Here is a 25,139-nt window from a genome sequence, read left to right on the forward strand (position 1 = left end):
CTTCATGGAAATAGAAAAAACATTCCAAAAATTCATTTGGAGTCACAAAAATCCACCAATATCTAAAATAATACTGAGCAACAAAAATGAGGCTGGTGGTATCACCATACCTGACGTTAACCTATACTACACAGCCATAGTAACAAAAACAGCATGGTACTAGCACAAAAACAGACATGTAGATCAGTGGAACAGAACAGAGGATCCAGATGTAAGCCCAAGTAGCTATAGCCACCTGATATTCGATAAAAATGCCAAAAATTCTCATTGGAGAAGAAACAGCCTCTTCAGCAAATGGTGGTTTGAAAACTGGATATCTATCTGCAGAAGGATGAAAATAGATTCTTCTCTCTTGCCATGCATAAGAATTAAGTCCAAATGGATTAAAGACCTTAACATCAGACCTGAAACTCTGAAACTGCTAGAGGAAAAAGTAGGGGAAACCCTCCAACATATTGGTCTTGGCAAAGACTTTCTGAATACAACCCCAATTGCTCAGGCAATGAAAACACAGATCAATCACTGGGACCTCATGAAATTACAAAGATTTTGCACTGCAAAGGTCACAGTGAAAAAAGCAAAGAGGCAACCTACAGAATAGGAAAAAATCTTCGCCAGCTATATATCTGATAGAGGATTAATATCTAGGATATACAAAGAACTCAAAAGTTAAATAATAAGGAATCAAACAAGCCAATCAAAAAATGGGCTATGGAGCTCAATAGAGCATTCTCAAAGGAAGAAATACGAATGGCATATAAGCATCTAAAAAATGTTCTGTGTCACTTGTCATCAGGGAAATGCAGATTAAAACTACATTGAGATTCCATCTCACTCCTGTCAGATTGGCCACCATCATGAAAACAAATGATCATAAATGTTGGCAGGGATGTGGAAAAAGAAGAACCCTTCTACATTGCTGGTGGGAATGCAATCTGGTCCAGCCATTGTGGAAATTAGTGTGGAGGTTCCTAAAACAGCTAAAGATTGATCTACCATCTGACCCAGCTATAGCACTCCTAGGCATATATCCAAAGGACTCATCTCATTTCCTTCGAAGTATGTGCTCAACCATGTTTATTGCTGCTCAATTTATAACAGCTGGGAAATGGAACCAGCCTAGATGTCCCTCAACTGATGAGTGGATAATGAAGATGTGGCACATTTATACAAGGGAGTTCTACTCAGCGCTAAAGAAAAATGAAGTTATGAAATTTGCAGGAAAATGGATGCACCTGGAAAGGATTATACTAAGTGAGGTAACCCAGGCCCAGAAAGCCAAGCGCCATCTGTTCTCTCTCTTATGTGGATCCTAGCTACAGATGATTGGGCTTCTGCGTGAGAAGGAAAATACTTAGTAGCAGAGGCCAGTAAGTTAAAAAGGAGATATAAAGGGAAGGGAAAGGAAGGGATGAGGGTACTTAATAGGTTGATATTGTATATATGTAAGTACAATGATTTAGATGGGGAGGTAATATGACGGGGAATGGAACTTCAAAGGGGAAAGTGTGGGCGGGGGGGGGGAGGGAATTACCATGGGATTTTTTTTATAGTCAAGGAAAATGTTAATACAAATTAAAAAAATATTTTTATTGATTATTTTCAAGCATAGAGAGAGAGAAAGAGAGAAAATGAGAATGGGCATACCAGAGCCTCCTTCCAGTACAAAATCCAGACACATATACCACTTTGTGTATTTGGCTTTATGTGGGTACTATGGAATGGAACCTGGGGCCATCAGGTTTTGCAAGCAAGTGCCTTTAACCACCAAGCAATCTCTTCAGCTCCACAATGTATTTTTAATGGAACTTCCACATGTGCTGACCAAAATTCAGTTCAGCAGGAGACTTGCTTACAGGATACAAGGATAAGCACACCACACACATATGCATGCACACACACACATGTACATGCACACATGTATGCACAGCAATACACACCTCTCAGATGCACCACAGGTATCATAAACATACATATGCTTCAGCAGTCACGAGGAAGGATCTCCCTATTGACATCTCCTTGTTGGGAAATGACATTAAACCTCTTTGCAGAAAGCGACTTGTCAACTCAGTTCAAAGAAAACTAATTGTCACTCCTACCCTCATTTCCCATCCCTAACATCACCTCTGCCTTTGCCTGGCCACATGCAGACATGCCCACCACACCGGGGCAGTCACAGCACTGGAACTCCACACATGAGCTTGGCAGGTGGGCACCCATGACTGCCAGACCATGGAAGATATGCAGGCCAAAAATGGCTGTACTCAGGGATGAGAATCCTGAGAAGGGTGGCAGGAAGCAGATCTGGGTGGGACCAACCCACATCAGACCTATTTTCCAAGCTCTGCTTAGCTCCCTGTTCCCACTTCAGACCTATGCAGGGTCCATGACTGGCATACCATTGCCCAGGCAACTCTCTGTCCAACTCTAAGGACTATTTCTTAGGGCAGTATATAGCTACCATCCTGGCTTGCCAAGGTCCAGTACTAGGCATATCCTCCAAAGTCATTACTGTAGCAGGATAACTGGTCACATCCTCCTATCCTGGGGTCTCATGTACATGTGGTAGGCAGAGCCTGGCTGTAAGGTAACTAAGAGGACCCTTGACTTTCTTGGGGAGATGTAAAGCAAAAACTGTTTATGAACTGGGATGGCACCAGTAGCCCAAGCAATGACTCATATAAGTCCAGCCTGATGAGTAAAGCAAGTACCAGGTTCCTTACACAGTGGTAGACAGCTACCAACTGCTGTATTCATCCAAGTCCCCTCTCTGAACACAGACCATGAAGCTCTATGACCTTAAAGCTGAAGAATTGAGGCAAATATGGCCTTAGAGCGCCACCTAATGTTAAGACAACAAAAGTGACTCCAGGTTCAGAATACATAAGGGTACAGACAAAACCAGATTTATGGGCATCTTGCCTTTGCTTTTATCAGGGATCCTGCTGGTCTCACCAACAACTCTCAGAATGTGGAAAGAGTATTTTTATTGGTACTGAGAACAGCACAATGACAGATTTCTGCAAGATGGACTTACTCTGGCCAGAATTTGAAGACTATTTTCTTTTTTTTTTTTTTTTTTTCTTCTTACAGCAGTTTATTCAGGCAACGTCAAGCTTCATCTCCCCTGAGCCTCAGGCGGGGATTCCTTATAAGTGCACTCACTCCGCCCAATCACTCCAGGCCACGCAACCCCTCCAGACGAGCATCAGAAACCAATGAGCAGCAGAGATGGCAAACTCCTCCAAATATGGACTTGTTTTAGAAGACTACTTTCAATGTGTGGCTATGCTGAGAGACCTCTTTCTGGCCACTGCTGGCTTGGGTCTGAAGGAACTTCATTCCTTAGGTTGAATACAACCCAGGCCTTCCCTGGAGCACTTTGGAAAGAGGTTCTTGTGGAGCCGTTATCTGGGGCTCCCTGAAAGGTTTTTGCCCCTATGAAAGTGTTGGAAGGAAAGTTTCAGGTGTTCTTGAGGAACCCTCCTGTCCAGCCACACCTGGCCAAGTCACAGGAGCTAACAGGAACCCAGGCTCAGTTCACTGTACCCCAAGTAAGAACCCTTTTAAGAAACTTCAGGTTCAAGGATGGTGTCAAAGAGACAACGATGTCCACAAAGGAAACCTCAGATAACCAAGGCACTTCTTTCTATGCACCAAGAAGAGATAAACCCATTGCAGCCACCACCAGGGGAAGGGTGTGGTGGCTGTTCTCAGGTGTACAGTCCACCCTTCCTTGTGTGCATCTGCCTGCCTTCCTTGGACCTCAGCCTCAGAGAATTCAGTGCTCAGGACTGCAACCAGTGGCTCTCTGAGTCTACCCTGGAGAATTAGTTATGTCTGTAGGTTGTCATCCACCTATAAAGAAGGCACACATATATCTATCTCTCTTGATTTTTGTTGCAGGAAGACCCAGCCAAGAGGCAATAGGTTGCAGAGAGATTATTTCTCCTCCCCTACAGGACCTACTGATTTGTACAGTATGTAGAGCTACCACTCAGTCACAAAAACAAAGTTAGGATGTTTATAGACAGGGAACAGTTCATAAGAGAGAAGAAGTACAGGGTCAGTTGCAGAATCTTCACTCTCCCTCCACTGGACGGGGCCCTGGCAGTGCAGGCCGGTGCTAGCTCCTGCAGGCTCTGGAGTGCAAGGATAAAGAGTGGGTGACAGGGCTGGAGGGATGGCTTAGCAGTTAAGGCACTAGCCTGCAAAGCCAAAGGACCCAGGTTCGATTTCCTGGTACCCATACAAAGCCAGATACACAAGATGGTACATGTGTCTGGAGTTTGTTTACAGTGGCTAGAGGCCATGGTGCATTCATTCTCTCTCTATCTGCTTCTTTAAATAAATAAATAAATAAATAAATAGTTTTAAAAAAAGAATGGGGTGACAGAGGGCTTGGAAAATCCCACACAAAAGCCACACTTCTCCCGCTGGAAATACTTTCCTATGATTTTAACATTTAATCAAGCTTCTGAAAATCTTGCTCCTAATATACCAGAAAGGAGCACTCAAGCCTACTGAAAACACAAAAAAAATACTCAAAAGTCAAAGCAAAGGGAATCAATAACATAGTGACCAACATCAAGAGACAAACAACACTACTCAAGCAGTAAGTGTACAGTGAAGCACACATGACCAGCAGTTTTAATCAGACATTGCCCATAAACTCATGTGTTCTGAATGCTTGCTCCCCAGCTGGTGGCAACTTGGGAGGTGGAGCCTTACTGGAGGAGGTGCATTTCTGGGGTAAGGCTTGGGGTGCTATAGCCAGCTTCCCCTTGCCAGAACTTGGCTCACTCTCCTGCTGCTGTTTTCCACCTACAGTGGCAGAGACAATGTCCAGCCTCTGCTCATGTCATGTTTTCCTCTACCATCATCAAGCTTCCCCTCAAAATTGTAAGCCAAAATAAAAACTTTCCTCCCACCAACTGCTTCTGGTCAGGTGCTTTGTTCTAGCAATAAGAAGGTAACTGGAACAGTGTCCATGCTGGTCAGTCAGGGCTCAAGGGAAAGGAATGAGAGTGAGGCCACAAAGGTTGTATGACACAAGCCAAGAATGTTCAATCAAAAGACCCAGGGTGGGTGTAGGTGTCTACCAGCCTGGTAGCTACAGTCCTATGGGATTGAAACTATACCCACAAAGAATAAAATTAATACAGATAAAATCACAGCCCTCATACAAAGATAGAATGAACCCAGTGGTTGATGAAGGGAAGAGTGAGGCAGTCACACCATTCAAAAGAACCAGAAACACAGACCTATAAACCCTAGGGAATTGGCATCCCTCCAGAATCTGTAGTTATCAGCTGCCTTCTTACAGCTAATGTTCCCACTAAGTTGGCTCAACTGCAGTGAATGCTACTGTGGTTTGTGCACAAAATGCCAAAGTGACTTCTCTGTGGCCATAGTACCTGAACCGCCTACTCTGCAAATGAGATATCTGGAGCTTGATGGGGATGGGTCAGCTTCTTGAGTTAAGCAGGGACCTGGCTATTGGATGATGAAGCTGTGTGTGCGCTTTCCTCATTAGCTGCTGGCCAAGGGAGGGGTGAGGCCCAGGCAGCAAGGAGACAAAAAGGCAGCTCCAGATAGGTGGCCATGTACTCCCACCATCCAGCAGGGAGCTATGATCAGCTAGGACATTTGCCAAAGCTCCAAACAGACTGGCATCTCTGAAGCCTGCCACTGACATCTCATTTCCTGTAGCAAATTTGCTAAGTCCCAATTAAATGCTTGAGTGTTCCTTATCACCTCTCTGAGATGCGTTCCCCACCTCTCCAGGCAGTCTTCATTATTTACAAGCATTATTTAATTGCCCACAGCACATGCATCCTGAGAAGGGAAAGGAGAGAAAGATAGGCAGAGATAGACAAGGGGTGGGAAGGAGGAAAGAGAGGGAGAGAGGGAGGGAGGGAGGGAGAACCACAGAGGGAAAGAGGTGTATAGACCAAAAAGACAGAGACATCCTGGATGGCACACAGCAGGTACTCAGTAAATAGGAATGGGGTGTGCTCAGCCCCTGCTTCCAGGTTCCTCTGGCACACTACGGTACAATACTTGAGGCAGAGTCATTGACAAACAACCAAAATTAACCACCTCTCTGGACATCTGTGGTCAAGGTGCTGGCCTTGGTGAGGGCCTCCTGCTGTGTTACCATATGGTAGGAGTGAGAGAACTGAGATAAGAATGTGCCAGGGGAAATCACTGGAGCCCCTTCATTAAAGGCTTTCATTCCACAATAAGCAGCCCTCCTCATGGCCTCACCACCTCTAATGACCACACTGAGAATCCTGAACCTCATTTTTAATTTGTTGAGAGTCTCAATATGTAGCGTAGGGTGGGCTTGAACTTGTGGCAATCCTCCAGCCTCAGTACTGGGATTACATGTATGAACCATCATACCTACCTTATTTATTATTTATTTATATTTATTTGCAAGCAGAGAGAGGGAGAGAGAGAGAGAGAATGGGTGTGCCAGGGCCTCCAGCCACTGCAAATAAACTCCAGATGCATGTACCACTTTGTGCATCTGGCTTTACATGGGTATTGTGGAATCAAACCTGGATTGTTAGGTTTTGCAGGCAAGCGCCTTGTCCATAAAAATAATTTACAAACACTATGTAGACATGGCACTTGCCTGCAAAGCCTAATGACCCAGGTTTCATTCCCCAGTACCCATGTAAAGCCAGATGCAAAGCAGCACATGCACTGGCTGGAGACCGTGGCATGCTCATTCTCTGCCTGTTTGTCTGTGCTTAAAAATAAACAACACAAGTAGGCTTTATCCCAGAGATGCATGGATGGTTCAACATATGCAAATCAATAAATGTAATACATTACATAAATGGACTGAAGGACAAAAATCACATGATAATCTCATTAGACACAGAAAAAGCATTTGACAAAATCCAACATCCCTTCATGATAAAAGTCCTACAGGGACTGGGAATAGAAGAAACATATCTTAATATAATAAAGGCTATTTATTACAAGCCTACAGTCAACATATTACTAAATGGGGGAAAACTGGAAGCTTTTCCACTAAAATCAGGAACAAGACAAGGGTGTCCACTGTCCCCACTTTTATTTAATATAGTACTGGAAGTCTTAGCCATAGCAATAAGGCAAGAGACACATATAAGAGGGACACAAATTGGAAAGGAAGAGAGCAAGTTATAATTATTTGCAGATGACATGATTCTATACATAAAGGACCCTAAGGACTCTACCAGCAAACTGTTAGAGCTATGAAACACCTACAGCCATTTAGAAGGATACAAAATAAATACACAGAAATCAGTAGCTTTCCTATGTGCTACCAACAAAAACACAGAGGAGGAAATCAGAGAATCACTCCCATTCACAACTGCATCAAAGAAAATAAAGAACCTTGGAATAAACCTAACCAAGGAAGTAAAGGATCTCTACAATGAAAATGTTAAAACACTCAAATAAGAAATTGTAGAAGACACTAGGACATGGAAAAACATCCCTTGTTCCTGGATCAGAAGAATCAATATTGTGAAAATGGCAATCTTACCAAAAGCAGTCTACACATTTAATGCAATCCCCATCAAAATTCCAATGGCATTCTTCACTGAAATAGAAAAAAAAAATCCAAAAATTCATTTGGAATCACAAAAAACCTAGAATTTCTAAAACAGTACTGAGCAACAAAAATAAGGCTGGTGGTATCACTATACCTGATTTTAACCTATACTACAGAGCCACAGAAACAAAAACAGCATGGTACTGGCAAAAAAACAGACATGTAGATCAATGGAACAGAACAGAGAGCCTAGATGTAAGTCTGGGTAGCTATAGCCACCTAATATTCCATAAAAATGCCAAAAAATACTCACTGGAGAAAAGACAGCCTCTTTAGCAAATGGTGTGGGAAAACTGGGTATTTATCTGTAGAAGGATGAAAATAGATTCTTCTCTCTCTCCATGCACAAGAATTAGGTCCAAGTGGATTAAAGACCTTAACATCAGACCTGAAACTCTGAAACTGCTAGAGGACAAAGTAGGAGAAACATATGGGTCTTGGCAAAGACTTTCTGAATATAACCCCAATTGCTCAGGCAATAAAACCACAGATTAACCACTGGGACCTCATGAAATTACAAAGATTTTGTATGGCAAAGGACACTGTGAATAAAGTAAAGAGGCAACTTACAGAATGGGAAAAGCTCTTTGCCAGCTATACATCTGATAGAGGATTAATATCTAGGATATACAAAGAACTCAAAAAATTAAATAATAAGAAATCAAGAAGCCAATTAAAAAATGGGCTATACATACTGCTCATAGCCGCTCATGACAACCTAATAAAGCCAAGGTCATGGGGGGAAAAAATGGGCTATAGAACTAAACAGAGAGTTCTCAAAGGAAGAAATACAGATGGCATATAAGCATGTAAAAAATGTTCTACATCCCTAGTCATCAGGGAAATCTACATTAAAATTCCATCTCACTCCTGTCAGATTGGCTACCATCATGAAAATAAATGACCTTAAATGCTGGCGAGGATGTGGAAAAAGAGGAACCCTTCTACACTTTTGGAGGGAATGCAATCTGGTCCAGCCATTGTGGAAATCAGTGTGGAGGTTCCTAAGACTGCTAAAAATATGACCCAGCTATAGCACTCTTAGGCATATATCCTAAGGATCATCTCATTACGTTAGAGATACTGGCTCAACCATGTTTATTGCCACTCAATTCACAATAGCTGGGAAATGGAACCAGCCTAGATGCCCCTCAACAGATGAGTGGATAATGAAGATATGGCACATTTATACAGTGGAGTTCTACTCAGCAGCAAAGAAAAATGAAGTTATGAAATTTGCAGGAAAATGGATGGGTCTGGATAGGATTATACTGAGGTATCCCAGGCCCAGAAAACCAAGTGTCACATGTTCTCTCTCATATGTGGATCCTAAGTACAGATGAGTGGACTTCCGTGTGAGTAGGCAGAAAACTCAGTAGCAAAGGCCAGTAAACTAGAAAAGAAATATAAAGGGAAGAGAAAGGGAGGGGGTTCTTAATAGGATGGTATTGTATATATATATAAGTAGGAGAATAGATTAATGGGGGTGAAAAGGCCCAAAATAAGGTCAGGGGAAGAGATTGAGTAAAGGAAAGGTGGAGGGTGGGCTAATCAAAATCTAAGAGGATATAAATAAATCATATGGAAACCTACTTTTTTGGACAATGTAACACTCAGGAGCCATAGATTTTTGCTAGAAAATTTTCAATGCCAGGGATGAGATACCTTCCAGTCAGTTGTTGGCCAGGGAGGTCCCTGATGGCCCCAAATCATTATAGGCCATTGCCGAGGCCTTGGTTTCCCACCAGAATAGATGGTAAGACCCTATTGCCGAAGACTCCACATACTTGGGCTGCAAGGCCACTGAGAAATCCTGCTGGAACTGAGCTGATAATCTCCTCTATGTAGACCAGCTGACAGAAAGCTGGAAAAAGCCATTCTGCATGCAGTTCAATGGGACACTGCAAGTCTATATTTGGCCAGCCAGGCCAAATGAGCCAATGGGTGCAATAGTGGCATGTCTGTCATGGTAGAAACCAACTGCCCTGTAATTGGACTGGAGGCCAGCTCCATGGGAGGGAATACATCCCTGATACTGAAAACATGCACCAAAAAAATAAAAATGCTAACGCATGCCAGACACATACCTTTAATTCCAGCAATCTGGAGGCAGGAGGATCACTATGAGTTTGAGACCAGCCTGAGACTACATAGTGAATTTCAGGTCAGCCTGGGCCAGAGGGAAACCCTGGATGGTAGGAATTTCCTGGACTGTGCTGGATACATGTGATCAGCCAAAGAAATTTGCAGGAAAATGGATGGATGTGAGCCACCTTGCATGGGTGTCCTGTGCACAAGGCCCCAGTCCTAGGGGAAAGGGTAGGGAAACTGAGGACAGAAATTGTAAGTACAGAAGCTGCTTGAAGTACCTGAGGCAAAGACTTATCTGGGCTGGTCTCTGCTCACCCTGTGACCCTACATGATATACAACCTTCACAAGGATGCCAAAGCACTGTCCAGCTAGAACTGATGGGCAGTAAGGGACTGGGGTAAGGGGAGTACCCTGTGCTGGCCCAAGCTAGGAACCCATGTTTATAAATGAATTTTGTCTTCCTTTGAGCTACAGACCCCTGGATGGAAGCTCAGAACTGCAATGGGCTTTGGTGGCTGCATGAGCTGAGGACACTGGGCTCCTTAGTAGTTTCTGACAGCTTCACAGGCACAAAGCCTACTGTAGCCATGTAGTGGAGTGGTGACAGCCTGTCTTAAACTGCACAGTGCCATTGGCACCCTGTGACATGGGTACACTTCAGATTGGGAACAGAATGTGATAAGCTGGGGCCTGAATAAGAGGGCAACAGAAAAGGGGCCAAGGCAGGAACGGTCAACACAAAGGCCCTGGGAAACCAGGCTGGTCCAAGGACTGCACACAGCATGCATGACTAGGAAACAGTGCAGGGAAGAAAGTCATGTTTTTGTTCCCAAATCTTATGCAGGCAGCAGGAACCTCCAAGTCATTCTGCTTCTTGAAACCCCCAAGTATTTCCACTTTCTTCCCACAAACCAGGTTCAAAAAACTAAAAGCCAGTTAACCCTACTTCATGGTACCATTTTGTTTTTGTGTGTGTGGTGTGTTTTGAGGTAGGGTCTCACTCTAGCCCAGGCTGACCTAAAATTCAGTATTTTGTCTCAGGGTGGCCTTGAGCTCATGGTGATCCTCCTACCTCTGCCTCCCAAGTGCTGGGTTTAAAGGTGTGCACCACCACACCCAGCTCCATTTTTTTTTTTTTTTCCTTTTGAGGTAGGGTCTTGCTCTAGCCCAGGCTGACCTGAAATTAACTATGCAGTCTCAAGCTGGCCTGAAACTCACAGAACACTACCTCAGCCTCTGGAGTGCTGTGACTAAAGGCATATGCTACCACACCTGGTACCAATTTCATGTAGCAGTTACTTTCTCATTGTGGAGAAAAAACATACTTAAGGGAAGAAAGGTTTATTTTAGGCTTAGTTTTGAGGGCCATGACAGAGCAGAGGGCCAGGCATACATCTTGTCCCATCAGCTGGGAGGCAGCAGCAAAAGCTGTTCTGGGCTGCAGAGATGGTTTAGTGGTTAAGTGCTTGTCTGTGAAGCCTAAGGACCCTGGTTCGAGGCTCTACTCCCCAGTACCCACATAAGCCAGATGCACAAAGTGGCACATGCATCTGGAGTTTGTTTGCAGCAGCTAGTGGCCCTGGTGTGCACATTCTCTTTCTCTCTGCCTCTGTTGCTCTCAAATAAATAAAAATAAACATAATAAAAAAAAAAAAAGGAAGCTGTTCTGGCAAGTGGGAGGCTATATTAACCTCAAGGCTCACCCTTATGGACATACCTCCAGCAAAACTCCACCAGTTGGGGACTAAGTATGAGGCTTGATCACAGATACTTGAGGTAAAACACCATAGTATTCTTAAACTTCCTCTTAAAAGAAAACCTGGGGCTCTTATTTTTGATAGAAAATCTGGTTTTACCAGGGACGAGTGGCCTGCAAATAAGCTAAATTCCAGCAACCTGAAAGGAAAGGCCAACATACAAGGAGGAAAGGGGCAGACATACTCCCCCAAGATTCTGCTTTGGTGTCCTCTGTGGTTCTGAGCACAAAAACATCCATGGGAGCTGGGCATGACCTTTAGTCCCAGGGCTGAGCTAGGAGGAGACCCTACAAAAAAGCATCCAGGGGATGTCAATCATGACCACATGGACCCCTCCCAAAAGTGACTGCTCAGGGCAGAGAGCTCTGGCCATGCTAGGTTCTAAGCACAGGAAGACATGCCAGGGTTGCCCTACTACATGATGGGCCCAGTGCCCTTGGGTTACTTCTGGAGCCTTGGGGTAGTACTTCTTGATTCTTGGAACCTGGCTGTGAAGGCAAAGGGCCCCAGCAACCTCACCCTATGCCTAGCACAAGAAGCACAGCCTTGCTCCAGGACCCAATTGCCCAGATATGCTCATCTACAAAACCACATTCCAACAAAACTATTTATTTGAATCTGGAAACTGTGGCAAACACCTGTAATTCCAGCACTGTGGAGGCTGAGGCGGGAGAATTACAAGTACCAGGCCAGCCTGGGCTACAATAGTGAGATCCAGTTCCAAAAGTAAAAAGTTATTTGATTGGGGATGGAATGACAGGCAGCCAGGGTCAGGTGAGTGTGAAGAGCTGGGCACAGAGGTCATCATGTTGTCCCAGCAGACCCCGGGCTGGTATGAACTCCAGTGGCACCGACTTGGGCTCCTTCTTCTTCAGGTCCCTCTCAAAGATCTGCAATGGAAAGATGGTAGCCCTGGGCTAGGGCTCAGCAATCTGTGGCCAGCACCCCAAATCCCTGCTTCCTGGTCCTCACCTCATATGCAGTAAGCTCCAGCAGTGGTGCAATGCTGACCTCAGGAACAGTCAACACCTGATTGATTACTGTAGCGGCTTTGGACACCTCGGGATGGTAATGCTGTTGAAGGGTCTGGGAGGGGCACATAATGCTGTCAACATACTAAATGACATTCCAAGTGTCCACCTCCCCAGTGAGGTGGAGGCTGGAGCCCTACGCAGTGTAGGTGATGCAGGCTTCATCAGGGAGTAAACAGCCTTAATGGGCAAGGTATGAGATTGACTGGGACACAGGAAGTGCAGGAGATGCATCTGCTGGAGATTCTAGTGACCTTTAGGTGCCAGAATGCCTCACCTGCAGTTCCCACAGGCAGCTCTCCAGGGCACGACTCCTAGCTGGGTCCTCCTCCATTGGGTCATAAGGGTCAGCATCTAGCTCTAGAGACATGATCCAGTACCCATTTGCCACCTGGCCTGACTGGAGGAGCCAGGGTCTTTGCCAGGTATGTTGCCCCACCCAGACACCCGAGCACTCACCTGGGCCCTGTGGACGGTGTACCAGCAAATGGCAAGCAGGATGTCTGCGTAGCAGGTTGCAGATGAAGGGCAGGACCATAAGCAGAGCCTCAGGAGGTGCTGTCAGAGCCAGGCGTGCCAGGCGCTTGGCGAAGGCAGCCACCAAGTACGCAGGAAGATGACTGGGTAGTGTAGCAGGTGTGAGACATCAGGGTTCCAACCAGTCTCCCAGCCCTTTCCCAGCCAGAGCAGACAGAACCTCTCAGCAACTTCTAATCCCAAGCTGCTGGGAAGCGAAGCCAGGTGCTCCCAACACTTACGAGGAAGACAGGAAGAGGTCAGCCAGGTGGAAGAAACGGGCTCGGTACTTGACGTGGAAGATGGATGGGTTCAGAAGGCCATAAAGCTTCTTGTAGAAGTCAGGGTATTCCCTGAGACAGGAGCCACATGGGGTCAGTTGGTGGGAGAGCGCAGTTCTCCAGACATTCAAGGTTTCAGCCCCCCTCTTTCACCTCAACCTCTTCCAGATGAGTCCCCTGGGATCCCCCAGCATCCTGCCCATTGAGGGAAGGAGGAATGACAGGTGGGGCAGCACTGAGTGCACTTAGCTGATACTCACAAGTTGTGCTTGTGGATCAGGATGAAAAGTCCATTCAAGGCTAGGAGGCTGATGGCACCACCTACAGAGATGCAGACAGACATGAGACCAGACTTGACCTGAAAACCTCGCCACAGCTGAGAACAGGCTGGTATAGGTAGCACAAGACCAGCTGAGGTGGCCAGTCCATAGGGCCACCATCTGAGTCCACCCACATAAGAGCCAGACTTAAGCCTTGAGCCAATGACCTTGTCAGTCAGGAGATACAACTGGGCCTATGCCCACTCCCCGTTTCCTACTAGCCGGCCAGGAACTCCACTCACCCATGTTGCAGGCACTGGTGAGAAAATCGATCATGAGAGTCGGCTGGGCCAGATGGGGCAAGATGGAGTCATGCATGGCCACAAGCACCTTCTTGTAGAGGCTGAGAGGTAGCTACAAAGGTTGTGGGTTGTCATGGCACTATTTTCCATGCTCCCCTACATTTTAAGACCTGGGTGCCCCCAACCAACCTAGCCCTACCTTGTGTTTGAGGAAGCTGAGCCACATCTCTTGGAATGCTTTCCTGTGTTCCTGCAATAGGGCCATGCTGCATATATCTCCCAACACAGCCTCTCCCTGCCCATGTCCACCCTACACAGCCTTCTTCATACCCATTGAGGTCCTTATTCCCAAGAACCCCAGGCCAGCCTGTGATACCAGGAGGGACAAGGCAGAGATCTGAAGGTGGCTACAGGGAAGGTGGAGATGGCATCACTTGAGACTGTATCTTAATACATGTCACTGCCTACAGGTTCCAGGTGGGAGGGAAGGGCCTGCACCCAAGGAAAGGCCTCAAACCTCTAAAGTATCTCACCTTTAGGTGAACAACCTTCCATTTGTCCGATGGTTCTGTAAGGACAGCAAGGAGGAGTCATTGATTCCCAAGAGGGAATGGCACTGGCTAGGCTGATGGACTCATGACTGCTCAGCAGCTCTCCTCCAGATGGGGCAGCACTGAGTGCACTTAGCAGACACAAGTAGTGCTTGTGGATCAGGATAAAAAGTCCATTCAAGGGTAACGCAACACTCACGTGTGTGCTTCACATAGAAGTTGGTGAGGTCACACTCCTGGTGGGGCAGACTCATGGCAGACAACAAGAAGAAGGAATTATTCCAGAAGGTGGTAGACACCTGTAGGAAGCCTGTACTGAGTATCCAACTGCCACCCTGAGGTGCCAGGCAAGTGGACCCAGTTGCTCACCTCAGCTTGCTGGCTGATGACCCGGGCCATGATGCCCATGGCCACCTGCATTGTATGGTAGCGGATATCATCATATTCCAAGTACTCGCAGAACTGGGAGAGGAGCAGGCTACAGTCGTCCTCAGGTGAAAGTAGGCCTCTCACCACTGCCTGTGTGAGTGCAGGGACAGAGTGACTCCATTAGAGTGGTGCCAACAGCCAGGCAAGGTGACAAAGCTGTACTAAGACCCATACCACCAGGCCATCTGCCACAACCCCTCTACTGCCAAGCCACCTGCTAGTCTTTACTCACTCCCAGGTGAAGGCAAGGTAGAAACATCATATCGCCCAGCTGTCTGCTCAGGCAGCTGACTCCAAGGGCAATCCCAGACTAACCAATGTAGTCTTCCAGGTCCTACTAGGGCCTTACCCTGAAAAGCATGCGGGGGAAGAGGTACTGGCCTTCCCACTGGGGCTTCTCCAGGGGCTGTGCACCTTCCAACTGCACAAACTTCATCAGTGTCTTCAGGGCCAGCTCCTGGGAAGCAGGGGAGAGTGGCATTGACACCTTACCTGAGGGCCTCTTCTAATTAGACACAAGCACTCGGAAGGCACAGGTGGGAGGCTCGCCATGAGCTGGAGGCCACCCTGAGACTACATAGCAAATTCCAGGTCAGCCTAAGCAAGAGTAAGACCCCCACCTCAAAGAAGAAAAAAAGAAAGGCAACCCTGGCTTATCTTGTTCCAAGTTCCACGCATGAGATGGGGGTGACAGTGACACAATCCTGTTAATCAGGACTGAGCCAGGATCTAGCCTGGGAGTGCAAGTTAGGTAATCAAGACAGGCCACTTGACTGCTCTCATATCATTTAACTGTGAGACACTCTTGACCACACTCAAGGTCAGCAAGGGTACCCAGAACCAGTTTTGCAAACTCCACACCTTCAGGGTCAAATAGATCCATGCAATCACACTGGAAAGTCAGGGAGTGGCAGGGACCATGTCTAGGTAGAAGCAGCCTTACCTAGAAGGTAAGAGGTGTCCACATTCATATGCCCTTCTCCTGCAGTGTGGACTACTTTGGAGGTTATGGGTCAAAGACTCACCTTGACCTGGAAGGAGGGGTGGGCCAGGAGTTCCCCCAGGCGGTTGCAGCAGCTGTGATAGCGGTGTCTCATCCATACCTTGTACTTATGAGTGGCTCCCTGGGGCCCTGAGGACAGAATTGGGGGAGCTGTCTCTTACTGTGTACCAGGCTAGGCCCACCCTTCCATTGTTTCTCATCTCTACCAGTGGAAACCAGATCAGGGCTAAGAAAAACCATTTTCTGGGTCCTGTAGACAGAGCCACCAGATATTGAAACTCTCCTCACTATGCCTCAGAACCTAGATGTCCCAGAAATTAGGACGTAAGGCTCATTTTAAGAGACAGCACCAAACTAAGGAAGGAAGGAAGGAAAATTTCATGTTCACTTAAACCTAGCACAGACACATGGATTCCATGGCCGGTGACAACATAGTCGCCCCACAATGCGCTCGGTGAGTGCTCCCACCAATCTGTACGTTCTATGACGGGGCCGGGGCCAGGGCTTGGGGCACTCCTCCCAAGTTGGCAAAGTCCCAGAGACGAGGCCTTACGGAGAGGTCCCCGGACCCCTCACCTGCCAGGACCGTATCCTCGGAGGGCAGCTGGCCCACGAACAACTCTCCCCGCTCCAACAAGGCACCGAACAGTCGGCTGCACGTGCGCACTGCTTCCTGGATCTCTTCCTGGTCCTCGGACTGAAGAGAGAGGCCGGGCAGTGATGCCTGCCATCCTGCCCCAGGGACAGCTTGACCCGTCTCGCACCCACTAAGCCCACCTGAAGCACAGCCAGGATGTCGAACACCGAGTTGGCCTGGCTGCGGTTCTCCAGCACCGCCTGCAATAGGTGGCCTAGCGGCCGCAACCCCACGGTGCGGGACTCCAGCTCCATTGCCACCGCCTGCTTCGCGCAAAAACTGGAGTCTGCGCTTGCGCTGCCGGCGCACCCGTGACGTCTAGGCCTTGACGTACGTCATCGCAGTGCGCCGAGCAGGTCTAAAGGCTTTCGACGGCATGGCGCTGTTCCACGTCGCGCGTTACGCGGGCCCCGAAGCTGCAGGGCCCCCGGGATCCGAGGCCGAAGTGGGCGGCCGGGCGCTTGCGCTGCTCGAGCGACTGCAGAGCCGGGCCCGCGAGCGGCAGCGCAGAGAGCCAGAGCCCACGGCCGCTGAGACGGCCTCTGAGGCGGCGGGCAGACGGAGGCGGCGGCCCCGGCGGCGGCGGCGAGTAAGCGACTCGGCAACTGGCAACCCAGACTTACCGAGGACAAAGCGACGGAAAACAGACATTGAGCACACGGACGCTGGTGGGTCGACCGGAAGGGGCTAGGGGCGGGAATCGCGGGCGGGTCCCTTCCGGGGCTGCGGGGCTGACACCACCTGCACCGTGTCTGCCGCGCAGGAAGCAGCGAGGCGGTGTCGGAGAAGCCCAGTGCGGCCGCAGAAGTGCGTCTGCCGGAGGCGACTAGACCCCCTATTTCCGGTCCGGTGCTGGGGGGATTCGCGAGGAAAAACACACCTAAGGTGAGCTGTCCTGACGGGTCTCCTGGGAGGGAGATGGCGGGCCGTCATCTTGTAACCCCGTGGGGGTTTCTAGCCGCCTGCCCAGGGTGCTTTTTTGTGTTAGTAGGGAAATTTTCGGTAGGAAGTACGTAAGGTAGAGACCATGGAGGTGACAGAAACCGAGAGGCCTGGTAGAGCGTCTTCGAGCATTCGTAACCTACAGGTTACAATTCAGAGATGTTCCGTGAACTCAGGGTGTGCCTGACAACCTGGTGCATGCAAGTCCGGACCAGCCTGAGGCGGGAGGAGTACCAAGTGCAGATTTGTTTGCGTTCTTTTGTTTTTTTTTTTTCGTTTGGTTGGTGGTGTTTGTTGTTTTTCAAGGTAGGGTCTTACTCTAGCCCAGGCTGACTTGGAATTTGCTGTGTAGTCTTAGGCTGGGCTTGAACTCAAGTGATCCTTTTACCTCTGCATCCCTAGTGCTGGGATTAAAGGTATGCACCACCATGTCATGCTGATTCCGTGTGTTTTTGTCTGAAGACTCCATGATGACTGGGTGATGGAGGGCTGGGAAGAGAGGCTGATCAGAAATCTGGTCTTTTCACTTGGAGTTTCCAGTTCCTACCTGTTCTACTGTCCCCGCCTGGAGGGCTCTGCAGAACTCTCCTACTCTTTCTCTAAACTTGGTATTGACAGCTTCCATAAGTATAGACAATACAACTCCACCCTCTATAGAATCACTCCTGTTTTCCAATTATCTCCTGTTTTTTTTTTAATTTTATTTATTTGAGAGCGACAGACACAGAGAAAGACAGATAGAGGGACAGAGAGAGAATGGGCGCGCCAGGGCTTCCAGCCTCTGCAAACGAACTCCAGACGCGTGCGCCCCCTTGGGCATCTGGCTAGCATGGGACCTGGGGAACCAAGCCTCAAACCGGGGTCCTTAGGCTTCACAGGCAAGTGCTTAACTGCTAAGCCATCTCTCCAGCCCAAAATTCTTTTTTTTTTAATTGATTTTGGTTTTTCTTTCTTTTTCTTTTTCTTTTTCAAGGTAGGGTCTCACTCTGGCTCAGGCTGACCTGAAATTCACTCTGTAGTCTCAGGGTGGGCTCGAACTCTCAGCGATCCTCCTACCTCTGCCTCCCGAATGCTGGGACTAAAGGCGTGCGCCACCACGCCCGTGTTTTTTTCTTACTCTTAGGTCCAGCCTTTCCTGCCAAAGTGGCTGGCTGAGCCATGCCATGTCGAGAAGAATGTCACTGAGGATCTTACTCCCCTTGAGGACATCCCTGAGGTGCACCCTGACTTGCAGAAACAGCTGAGGGCACATGGCATCTCTTACTACTTTCCAGGTGCTTAAGCCCTGAACAGGTGGTCAGAGGCACTCCTGGAGCAGCCCCTCCCCCCTCCCCCTTCCTCCCCTCCCCCCGGGTTGTGAGGGCCACAGTGTAGAGGAGTCTGCTGCAGATCACATCCAGTAAGCATTAGCATCCTTGAGCTCAGGAGCCCTTAGGTCCTCCAGTCATGGTACCATCTTTGAGAGTAAGTCCCTGGGTGAAGTGGCTGGTCCTGGCATACACCTGACCTCCTTGCCTTCCTTTTTCCAGTCCAAGCAGCTGTAATTCCTGCCCTCCTAGAGAGCTCAACTAGTGGGTTTCTGGTAGGTAGAGGTGGCTACCAGCCCAGTGACCTCTGTGTTTCTGCCCCAACGGGTAGTGGCAAGACCCTGGCTTTTGTCATCCCTGTGGTGCAGGTGAGTATAGGGGTCCCATTCTCCAGCTAGGGCACAATAGAGAGCTTACCTTGGTGACATAGATGACCCTTCCTCTAGGCCCTGCTGTATCGAGTGGTCTGCAACATCCGTGCCCTGGTTATACTGCCCACCAAGGAGCTGGCCCAGCAGGTATTATCAGCCCCACACCCAGAAGTCTATATCCCCAGCCTCAACTGCCCTGCTGCATGAGCTGAATGCTTAATGACCCAGAGTAAACTCCCAAGTCCTTGCTGTAGAGGTGGCCAGCACTTACCTAGGCCATGACAGACTCTTCTTATAGGTAAGCAAAGTATTCAATATCTACACGGATGCCACACCTCTGCGGGTTGCCCTGGTAACTGGACAGAAGTCACTGGCCAAAGAGCAGGAGAGCCTTGTCCAGAAGACGTAGGTTTGCCAGATGGTGGGCTTCTCAAAGGGACCCTCCTCAGCCCAGCTGGTGTCCAGAGTTGGGGTGGCATTGGTGCTATGAATGTGATTCAGGCAGCACCTTGCTGTTAAATAGTCTTGGGAGGAGCCTCCCTCCACTGAGTCTCTCATCTGTAGAGCTGATGGTTACCGTTGCCTGGCTGATATTGTGGTGGCCACACCTGGTCGCCTGGTGGACCACATTGACCAGACCCCAGGATTTAGCCTCCAGCAGCTCCGTTTCCTGGTAGGCCCAATACCATTGTGTAACAAGATGGGGTGACCTCATCAGAATCCAGCTGACCCTGGCTCCTGCCTCCTGCAGGTCATTGATGAAGCTGACCGGATGATAGATAGCATGCACCAGTCCTGGCTGCCACGGGTGGTGGCGGCAGCCTTCCACTGTGACAGCCCCACAGACTCTTGTACCTTGCTCCAGAGGAGGCAGCCCCAGTCTGTGACCACTGCCAGGTATCCTGCCTTGTACAGGGATTGGCTGCTCCACACACTCCTTAGTGCACATTGTGGTGGGAGTCACAGCATTTTGAGGAAACCTGCTGTGCCAATAAGCCCTTGTTTACCTTCCAGCACTTGCTTCCCCCAGATGCCTCTGCAAAAGCTGCTATTCTCAGCTACCCTGACCCAGAACCCTGAGAAGCTCCAACGACTTGATCTCTACCAGCCCAGGCTTTTTTCCACAGGGCTGGTGAACAGACAACACCCCAGAGATACAGATATGGCGGTGGAAGAAGTCTCAGAGGGGAAGTATGCCTTCCCTGTGGGTCTTACGGTAAGCAAATGGGGAATGTAGGGCAGGGAGGAACCCAAGCCCAGGATTCCTGGTCAGCTCTTACAATCTGTTTCTCCTAGCACCACTATGTGCCTTGCAGACTCAACTCCAAGCCACTCGCTGTCCTGCACCTGGTTCTCAGGATGAAACTTACCAGAGCTCTCTGCTTCACCAACTCTAGAGAGAACTCTCACAGGTAAGCTGGGCTAGGAGACAGGTGTAGCTAACACAGGCTGGACTCTGACACCACCTGGCTTCTGCTTCCTTCTCTTTCCAGGCTCTTTCTGCTAATGCAAGCTTTTGGGGGTGTAAGTGTGGCTGAGTTCTCCTCCCGCTATGGTCCTGGCCAGAGGAGGATGGTTCTGAAGCAGTTTGAACAGGGCAAGATCCAGCTGTGAGTACCTGAGCAGAACCTGCCATGTGGAGTCCGGGTACCCATTCCTTGTCAGGGCTCCATGGTAGTTTCCAGGGAGGCCTAGAGTTTTCCCCAGCAGGGTGAGTACATGTATGTATACCCCCACCCATCCTGGCCTGCTGAGTTCTCAAAGCTTGTATGTATCCCATCAGCCTTATCAGCACAGATGCCACTGCCCGAGGCATTGACGTGCAGGGGGTAGAGCTGGTAATCAACTATGATGCCCCTCAGTACCTGCGGACCTATGTGCACAGGTGAGAGCTGATCAATGGTCACTAATGGAGTTAAGTGCTTGTGAGAGCCTGGGTGGTTTATGCACAAGAGTTTGGGTGAAATATGGCCAGGAGGGGAACTGTCTTTCTGTTAGGTCCCCATGGGTCAGCACCACTGTCTGGAAATAGCCATGTTTGGTTTCAGGGTTGGGAGAACAGCTCGAGCTGGAAAAACCGGACAGGCCTTCACTCTACTTCTGAAAGTACAGGTGAGGCCTTGTGGGTCTTGGCAGGCACTGTGGGGAGGCCTTGTGCTGCTGGGGGGAGGAGGACTGGGCTGACCCAGACCCCTTCCCTCTAGGAAAGGAGGTTCCTTCAGATGCTAGTAGAGGCTGGGGTGCCTGAGCTGGTGCACCATGAGATCCCCAGTGAGTTCCTGCAGCCACTAGTCCCTCGGTATGAGATGGCCTTGTCCCAGCTTGAAAAGATTGTCAAGGTAAGGGGTACTGGGATTGGGTGGTGGGGGTTCTGCAAGTTGAGCCTTAGCCCAGAATACAAGAAAAGTGAGGGAAGACAAGAGGTACCCTCAGGTGCCTGGCCTAAGCTCATGTGCAGGGATGGGAACATACAGACAGCAGTGGAGGAAGCATGTGATGCTAAATTCCCTCTCTCCACAGGAAGAACAGAAGCTAAAGGTGGCCTAGGCAAGGATTTGGGAAACTAGTGATGCCTCCTGCTGAAATGAGTCACCATCTTTGAGCACTGCATATTCTGTGAGCAGAAGATGAAAATCCTTGAAGTAGCAGCCAGTGGAAACCGCGCATTTTCTTCTTTTTCTCTTTTTTTGAGGCAGGGTCTCACTGTAGCTCAGGGTGGCCTGGAACTCACAGCGATCCTCCTACCTCTGCCTCCCGAGTGCTGGGATTAAAGGTGTACCCCACCATGCCCGGCTTTTTGTTGTTGTTGTTGTTTGTTTTTCCTTTTTAGTGGAAAACTGGGCCAGAAGCCTAGAAGATGGCTCAGGTGTACAGCATGACGGCCAGAGGTCCAATTGGTCTTAAATGTAAACTCCAGTGAAGGTGAAGGCTGCCCTAGGGCTGGTGGCATGGTGCTTTTCAGGTGACTAAGGGGCTAGGCTTAGCTTCAAGGTGACCCTGCAGATTATGCACTTCCAACATTAGCATCTCATGCCTGCAGAGAAAATAAGGTGAGCCTGGAAGGGGAAGGTTAGCCTGGACAGCATTTTCATGGTGACAGTACTTTTTTAATTAGCTACCATAAACTCAGCATGTTAAGTCCTTATTTGAACATAGCCAAGAAGTGGACAGCACTGATCTGTTTTTGAAAATTTGTTTTGGTTTTTCAGGGTAGGGTCTCCCTCTAGCCCAGGCTGACATGGAATTCAGTGTGTAGTCTCAGGCTGGCCTGGAACTCAAAGTGATCCTACTACCTCTACCACACAAGTCCTGGAATTAAATGTGTGTGCCACCATGCCCGCTGAAATTTTTTGTTTTGTTTTGTTTTGGTTTGGTTTTTCGAGGTAGGGTGTCACTCTGGTCCAGGTTGACCTGGAATTAACTCTGTCATTTCAGGGTGGCCTTGAACTCATGGCAATCCTCCTACCTCTGCCTCCCGAGTGCTGGGATTAAAGGCGTGTGCCACCACGCCCGGCTCCGTTGAAATTTTTATATATTAAAAAATAAGTGCTGGAGAGATGGCTTAGCTGCTAAGCACATGCCTATGAGGCCTAAGGATCCCAGTTCGAGGCTCGATTCCCCAGGACCCACATTAGCCAGGTGCACAAGGGGGTGCATGCATCTGGAGTCTGTCTGCAGTGGCTGGAGGCCCTGGTGCATCCATTCTCCCCCCCCCCCTTTGTTGCACTCAAATAAGAATAAACAACAACAACAACAAAAAAAGTTTAAAAAAAATAAGTTTTTTGTGCCGGGCATGGTGGTGCACACCTTTAATCCCAGCATTCAGGAGGCAGAGGTAGGAGGATTGCCATGAGTTCCAGGCCACTCTGAGGCTCCATAGTGAATTCCAGGTCAGCCTGGGTTAGAGAGAGACCCTACCTTGAAAAACAAACAAAAAAATAAACAAACTTTTTAAACAACAAACTGATTTCATCTGTGTTTAAAAAAAAAACAAAAAACCAGAGCTGGGGATGTGTCTCAATGGCAGAATACTTGCCTAATATGTAAAACCCTTTTTTTCATAAGGGAATCAAAATTTTAGAAAAGGTAGGGTGCAAAACAAGAATCCACTAAAGCTACCAGCTGCCACTTGGGATGTGCAAGGTGCACACAGGAAAGCAACCCGGTATGGATGGCCATGCTGTCATGGAATCACTGTATAAAAGGCTAGCTCTGGGAACAGATTTGAGGAGGCCTCTCACTATTATTAAGCCCCAGGCCTTCTAGTATCTTGGATCTAACACAGCCAAGCCTCCCTGCTATCCTGACACTCCTTGTCACCAAGCATTGGTACTGTCTTCGCTATTCCAACATTCCTTCCTCCACTATCCAGAATGTTCGTGTTTGTCCCAGACTCGGGCTAACATCACTTCCATTCTCCCACGATGGGGCTCTTCCTCTGTACCCAGAGCTGCTTCCTAGTAACTGCCAGGGCTGAGTTCAGCAAGGCTGTGTGCTGGCCTCCATCTCGGTAGGTAATAGAGAATGTGATGGGTGAATGAATAGCTGGGTGGATGCACACTTCACCAATTTGGAGTTTGACAGCAGTGGTTAGAGGCCCTAGAATGCCTATTCTAATAAATAAAATGTCTTGAGAAATACAGGCTAAAACTAGAAGGAAATTTGATGTTCTTTGGAGTAGAACCTGCTTGTACCTGTGCTTGAGGGCCCTGCTATCTGGAGAGAGATACCCATTTGCAGTCACTATAAGCTTGCTGGGAGTCCTGGGAATGTCTGGTAATCTCAAGGGAAGCTTCCAGGGAAGTAATTATTTTTCCCTTTTTTCTTTTTTAAGACACTTACGTAGCTCAGGCTGGCCTTAAACTCATCTTCCTGCTGTAACTCTGGAATGCTAAAATTATAGGCATGGGTCATGGTGCCTGGCTTCCTAGAAAGTGCTTCTGAGACTGTCCAAAGGCTGTGGAGAGCATCTGAAGAAAGAGGTCATTCCAACTAGGGAAGAACAAGTGCAAAGAGGCTTTTGAGGGCTGAGACCACTGAAGATAAGGCTACAAGCATTGTCCTGTGTGAGGTAGGAAGGATCCTGAATAGGAAGCTCCTTGGATCTGCATTGTGAAAAGCTTCAGCTACTTGACCAGCAAACAGGTGATTGGGCGATAGGATATGGAGAATGAAAGGAACAGGATGGTGGCTGTCATCCAAATGGCTATGTTGCAAGGCTATGGTAAAAGAGCAAGTGGATACTGGGAGCAACTGTCATGTAATCTATCATCAGAGCGGAAGACCCAAGAAAGTGGCAGGGGTAGTAAGTGTGCTATTGGGTTCAAAGGTACTCCTTTCAGGTCTGACATTACTTCTGCTCCATGGCCCCAACTCCCATCAGCTGTGCACAGGTACAGCCTCTAGGCCAAATGAGGATGATGGAGTAGTGGGCTCCATCTTCTCTATTGAGAATGATGAGAGAAAGCACAGCAAGTGCAGTGGTACCAGCGCTCTGAGTTTGTAGTCCATGGACTGGTCCTTACCAGAGAATGAGAGGCTCCCCCACAAGTGGTTAGTAGCCCATGACCTTACGGCTGGTAAGGCTGGAAGGGCAAGTGTACTTCAAAATTTGGCAAAGGCCCTGCCTGTGGTCTACCTCCCATGGGCTGCACCAACATATACCCAGCACACATCAGACCTATGATCCTCCTGTCTGGGGCGAGGGGGATGTCAAACAAGATGCTACAGGGCCATGCCCACAGGCACTGGATCTCATTCTAGGGTTTGGGGGCACTTTGTCAGAAAGGTCAATGTGCAACCTCACTGGTACCATGAAGTCCTGCAGCAGACTCACAAGGACCCCCACTGTGCCTTCGCAGAGCAGCTGTCAGGCCCAGTATTTACAGAGGAAGGACTTGAGGACAGCCTGCTCCTTTGACAGCCTTTTAAGAGAAATTCAAGGGGATAAAGCCTCTCATGCCTTTGTATCTTGTTTTCTTGGCTTGCAAAGGCAAAACATAACCTTAATTTAGGTAGTGGTCTATGAAAGACAAGGCAAGAGGA

The 25,139-nt window shown here is 48.4% G+C and overlaps 2 protein-coding genes across 2 annotated transcripts; one reads left to right on the forward strand and one right to left on the reverse strand.

Annotated features, from left to right (window-relative positions):
• Window positions 1–12,057: 12,057 nt before the first annotated feature.
• Noc4l (nucleolar complex associated 4 homolog) lies at window positions 12,058–16,788 on the reverse strand. Its single transcript, XM_004668872.2, has 15 exons — window positions 16,615–16,788; window positions 16,414–16,534; window positions 15,860–15,966; window positions 15,184–15,291; window positions 14,775–14,924; window positions 14,605–14,704; window positions 14,388–14,422; window positions 14,054–14,104; window positions 13,855–13,966; window positions 13,553–13,613; window positions 13,254–13,364; window positions 12,955–13,115; window positions 12,773–12,855; window positions 12,437–12,550; window positions 12,058–12,354 (listed from the first exon to the last, which is right to left on the reverse strand). Exons 1-15 carry the CDS (start codon window positions 16,726–16,728, stop codon window positions 12,235–12,237), a joined length of 1,548 nt encoding a protein of 515 aa, XP_004668929.1. The 5' UTR covers window positions 16,729–16,788; the 3' UTR covers window positions 12,058–12,234.
• Window positions 16,789–16,830: 42 nt separating this feature from the next.
• Window positions 16,831–21,880, forward strand: Ddx51 (DEAD-box helicase 51). The gene is made up of 15 exons (XM_004668892.2): window positions 16,831–17,142; window positions 17,238–17,359; window positions 18,540–18,690; window positions 18,946–19,091; window positions 19,170–19,241; window positions 19,393–19,499; window positions 19,659–19,767; window positions 19,846–19,991; window positions 20,109–20,310; window positions 20,391–20,506; window positions 20,588–20,704; window positions 20,878–20,979; window positions 21,143–21,206; window positions 21,299–21,433; window positions 21,615–21,880. The coding sequence occupies exons 1-15, from the start codon at window positions 16,851–16,853 to the stop codon at window positions 21,639–21,641; spliced, it is 1,908 nt and encodes a 635-aa protein (XP_004668949.1). The 5' UTR covers window positions 16,831–16,850; the 3' UTR covers window positions 21,642–21,880.
• The last annotated feature ends 3,259 nt before the right edge of the window (window positions 21,881–25,139 follow it).

Source organism: Jaculus jaculus, chromosome 8 (assembly GCF_020740685.1).
Source record: "Jaculus jaculus isolate mJacJac1 chromosome 8, mJacJac1.mat.Y.cur, whole genome shotgun sequence".
NCBI lineage: Eukaryota > Metazoa > Chordata > Mammalia > Rodentia > Dipodidae > Jaculus > Jaculus jaculus.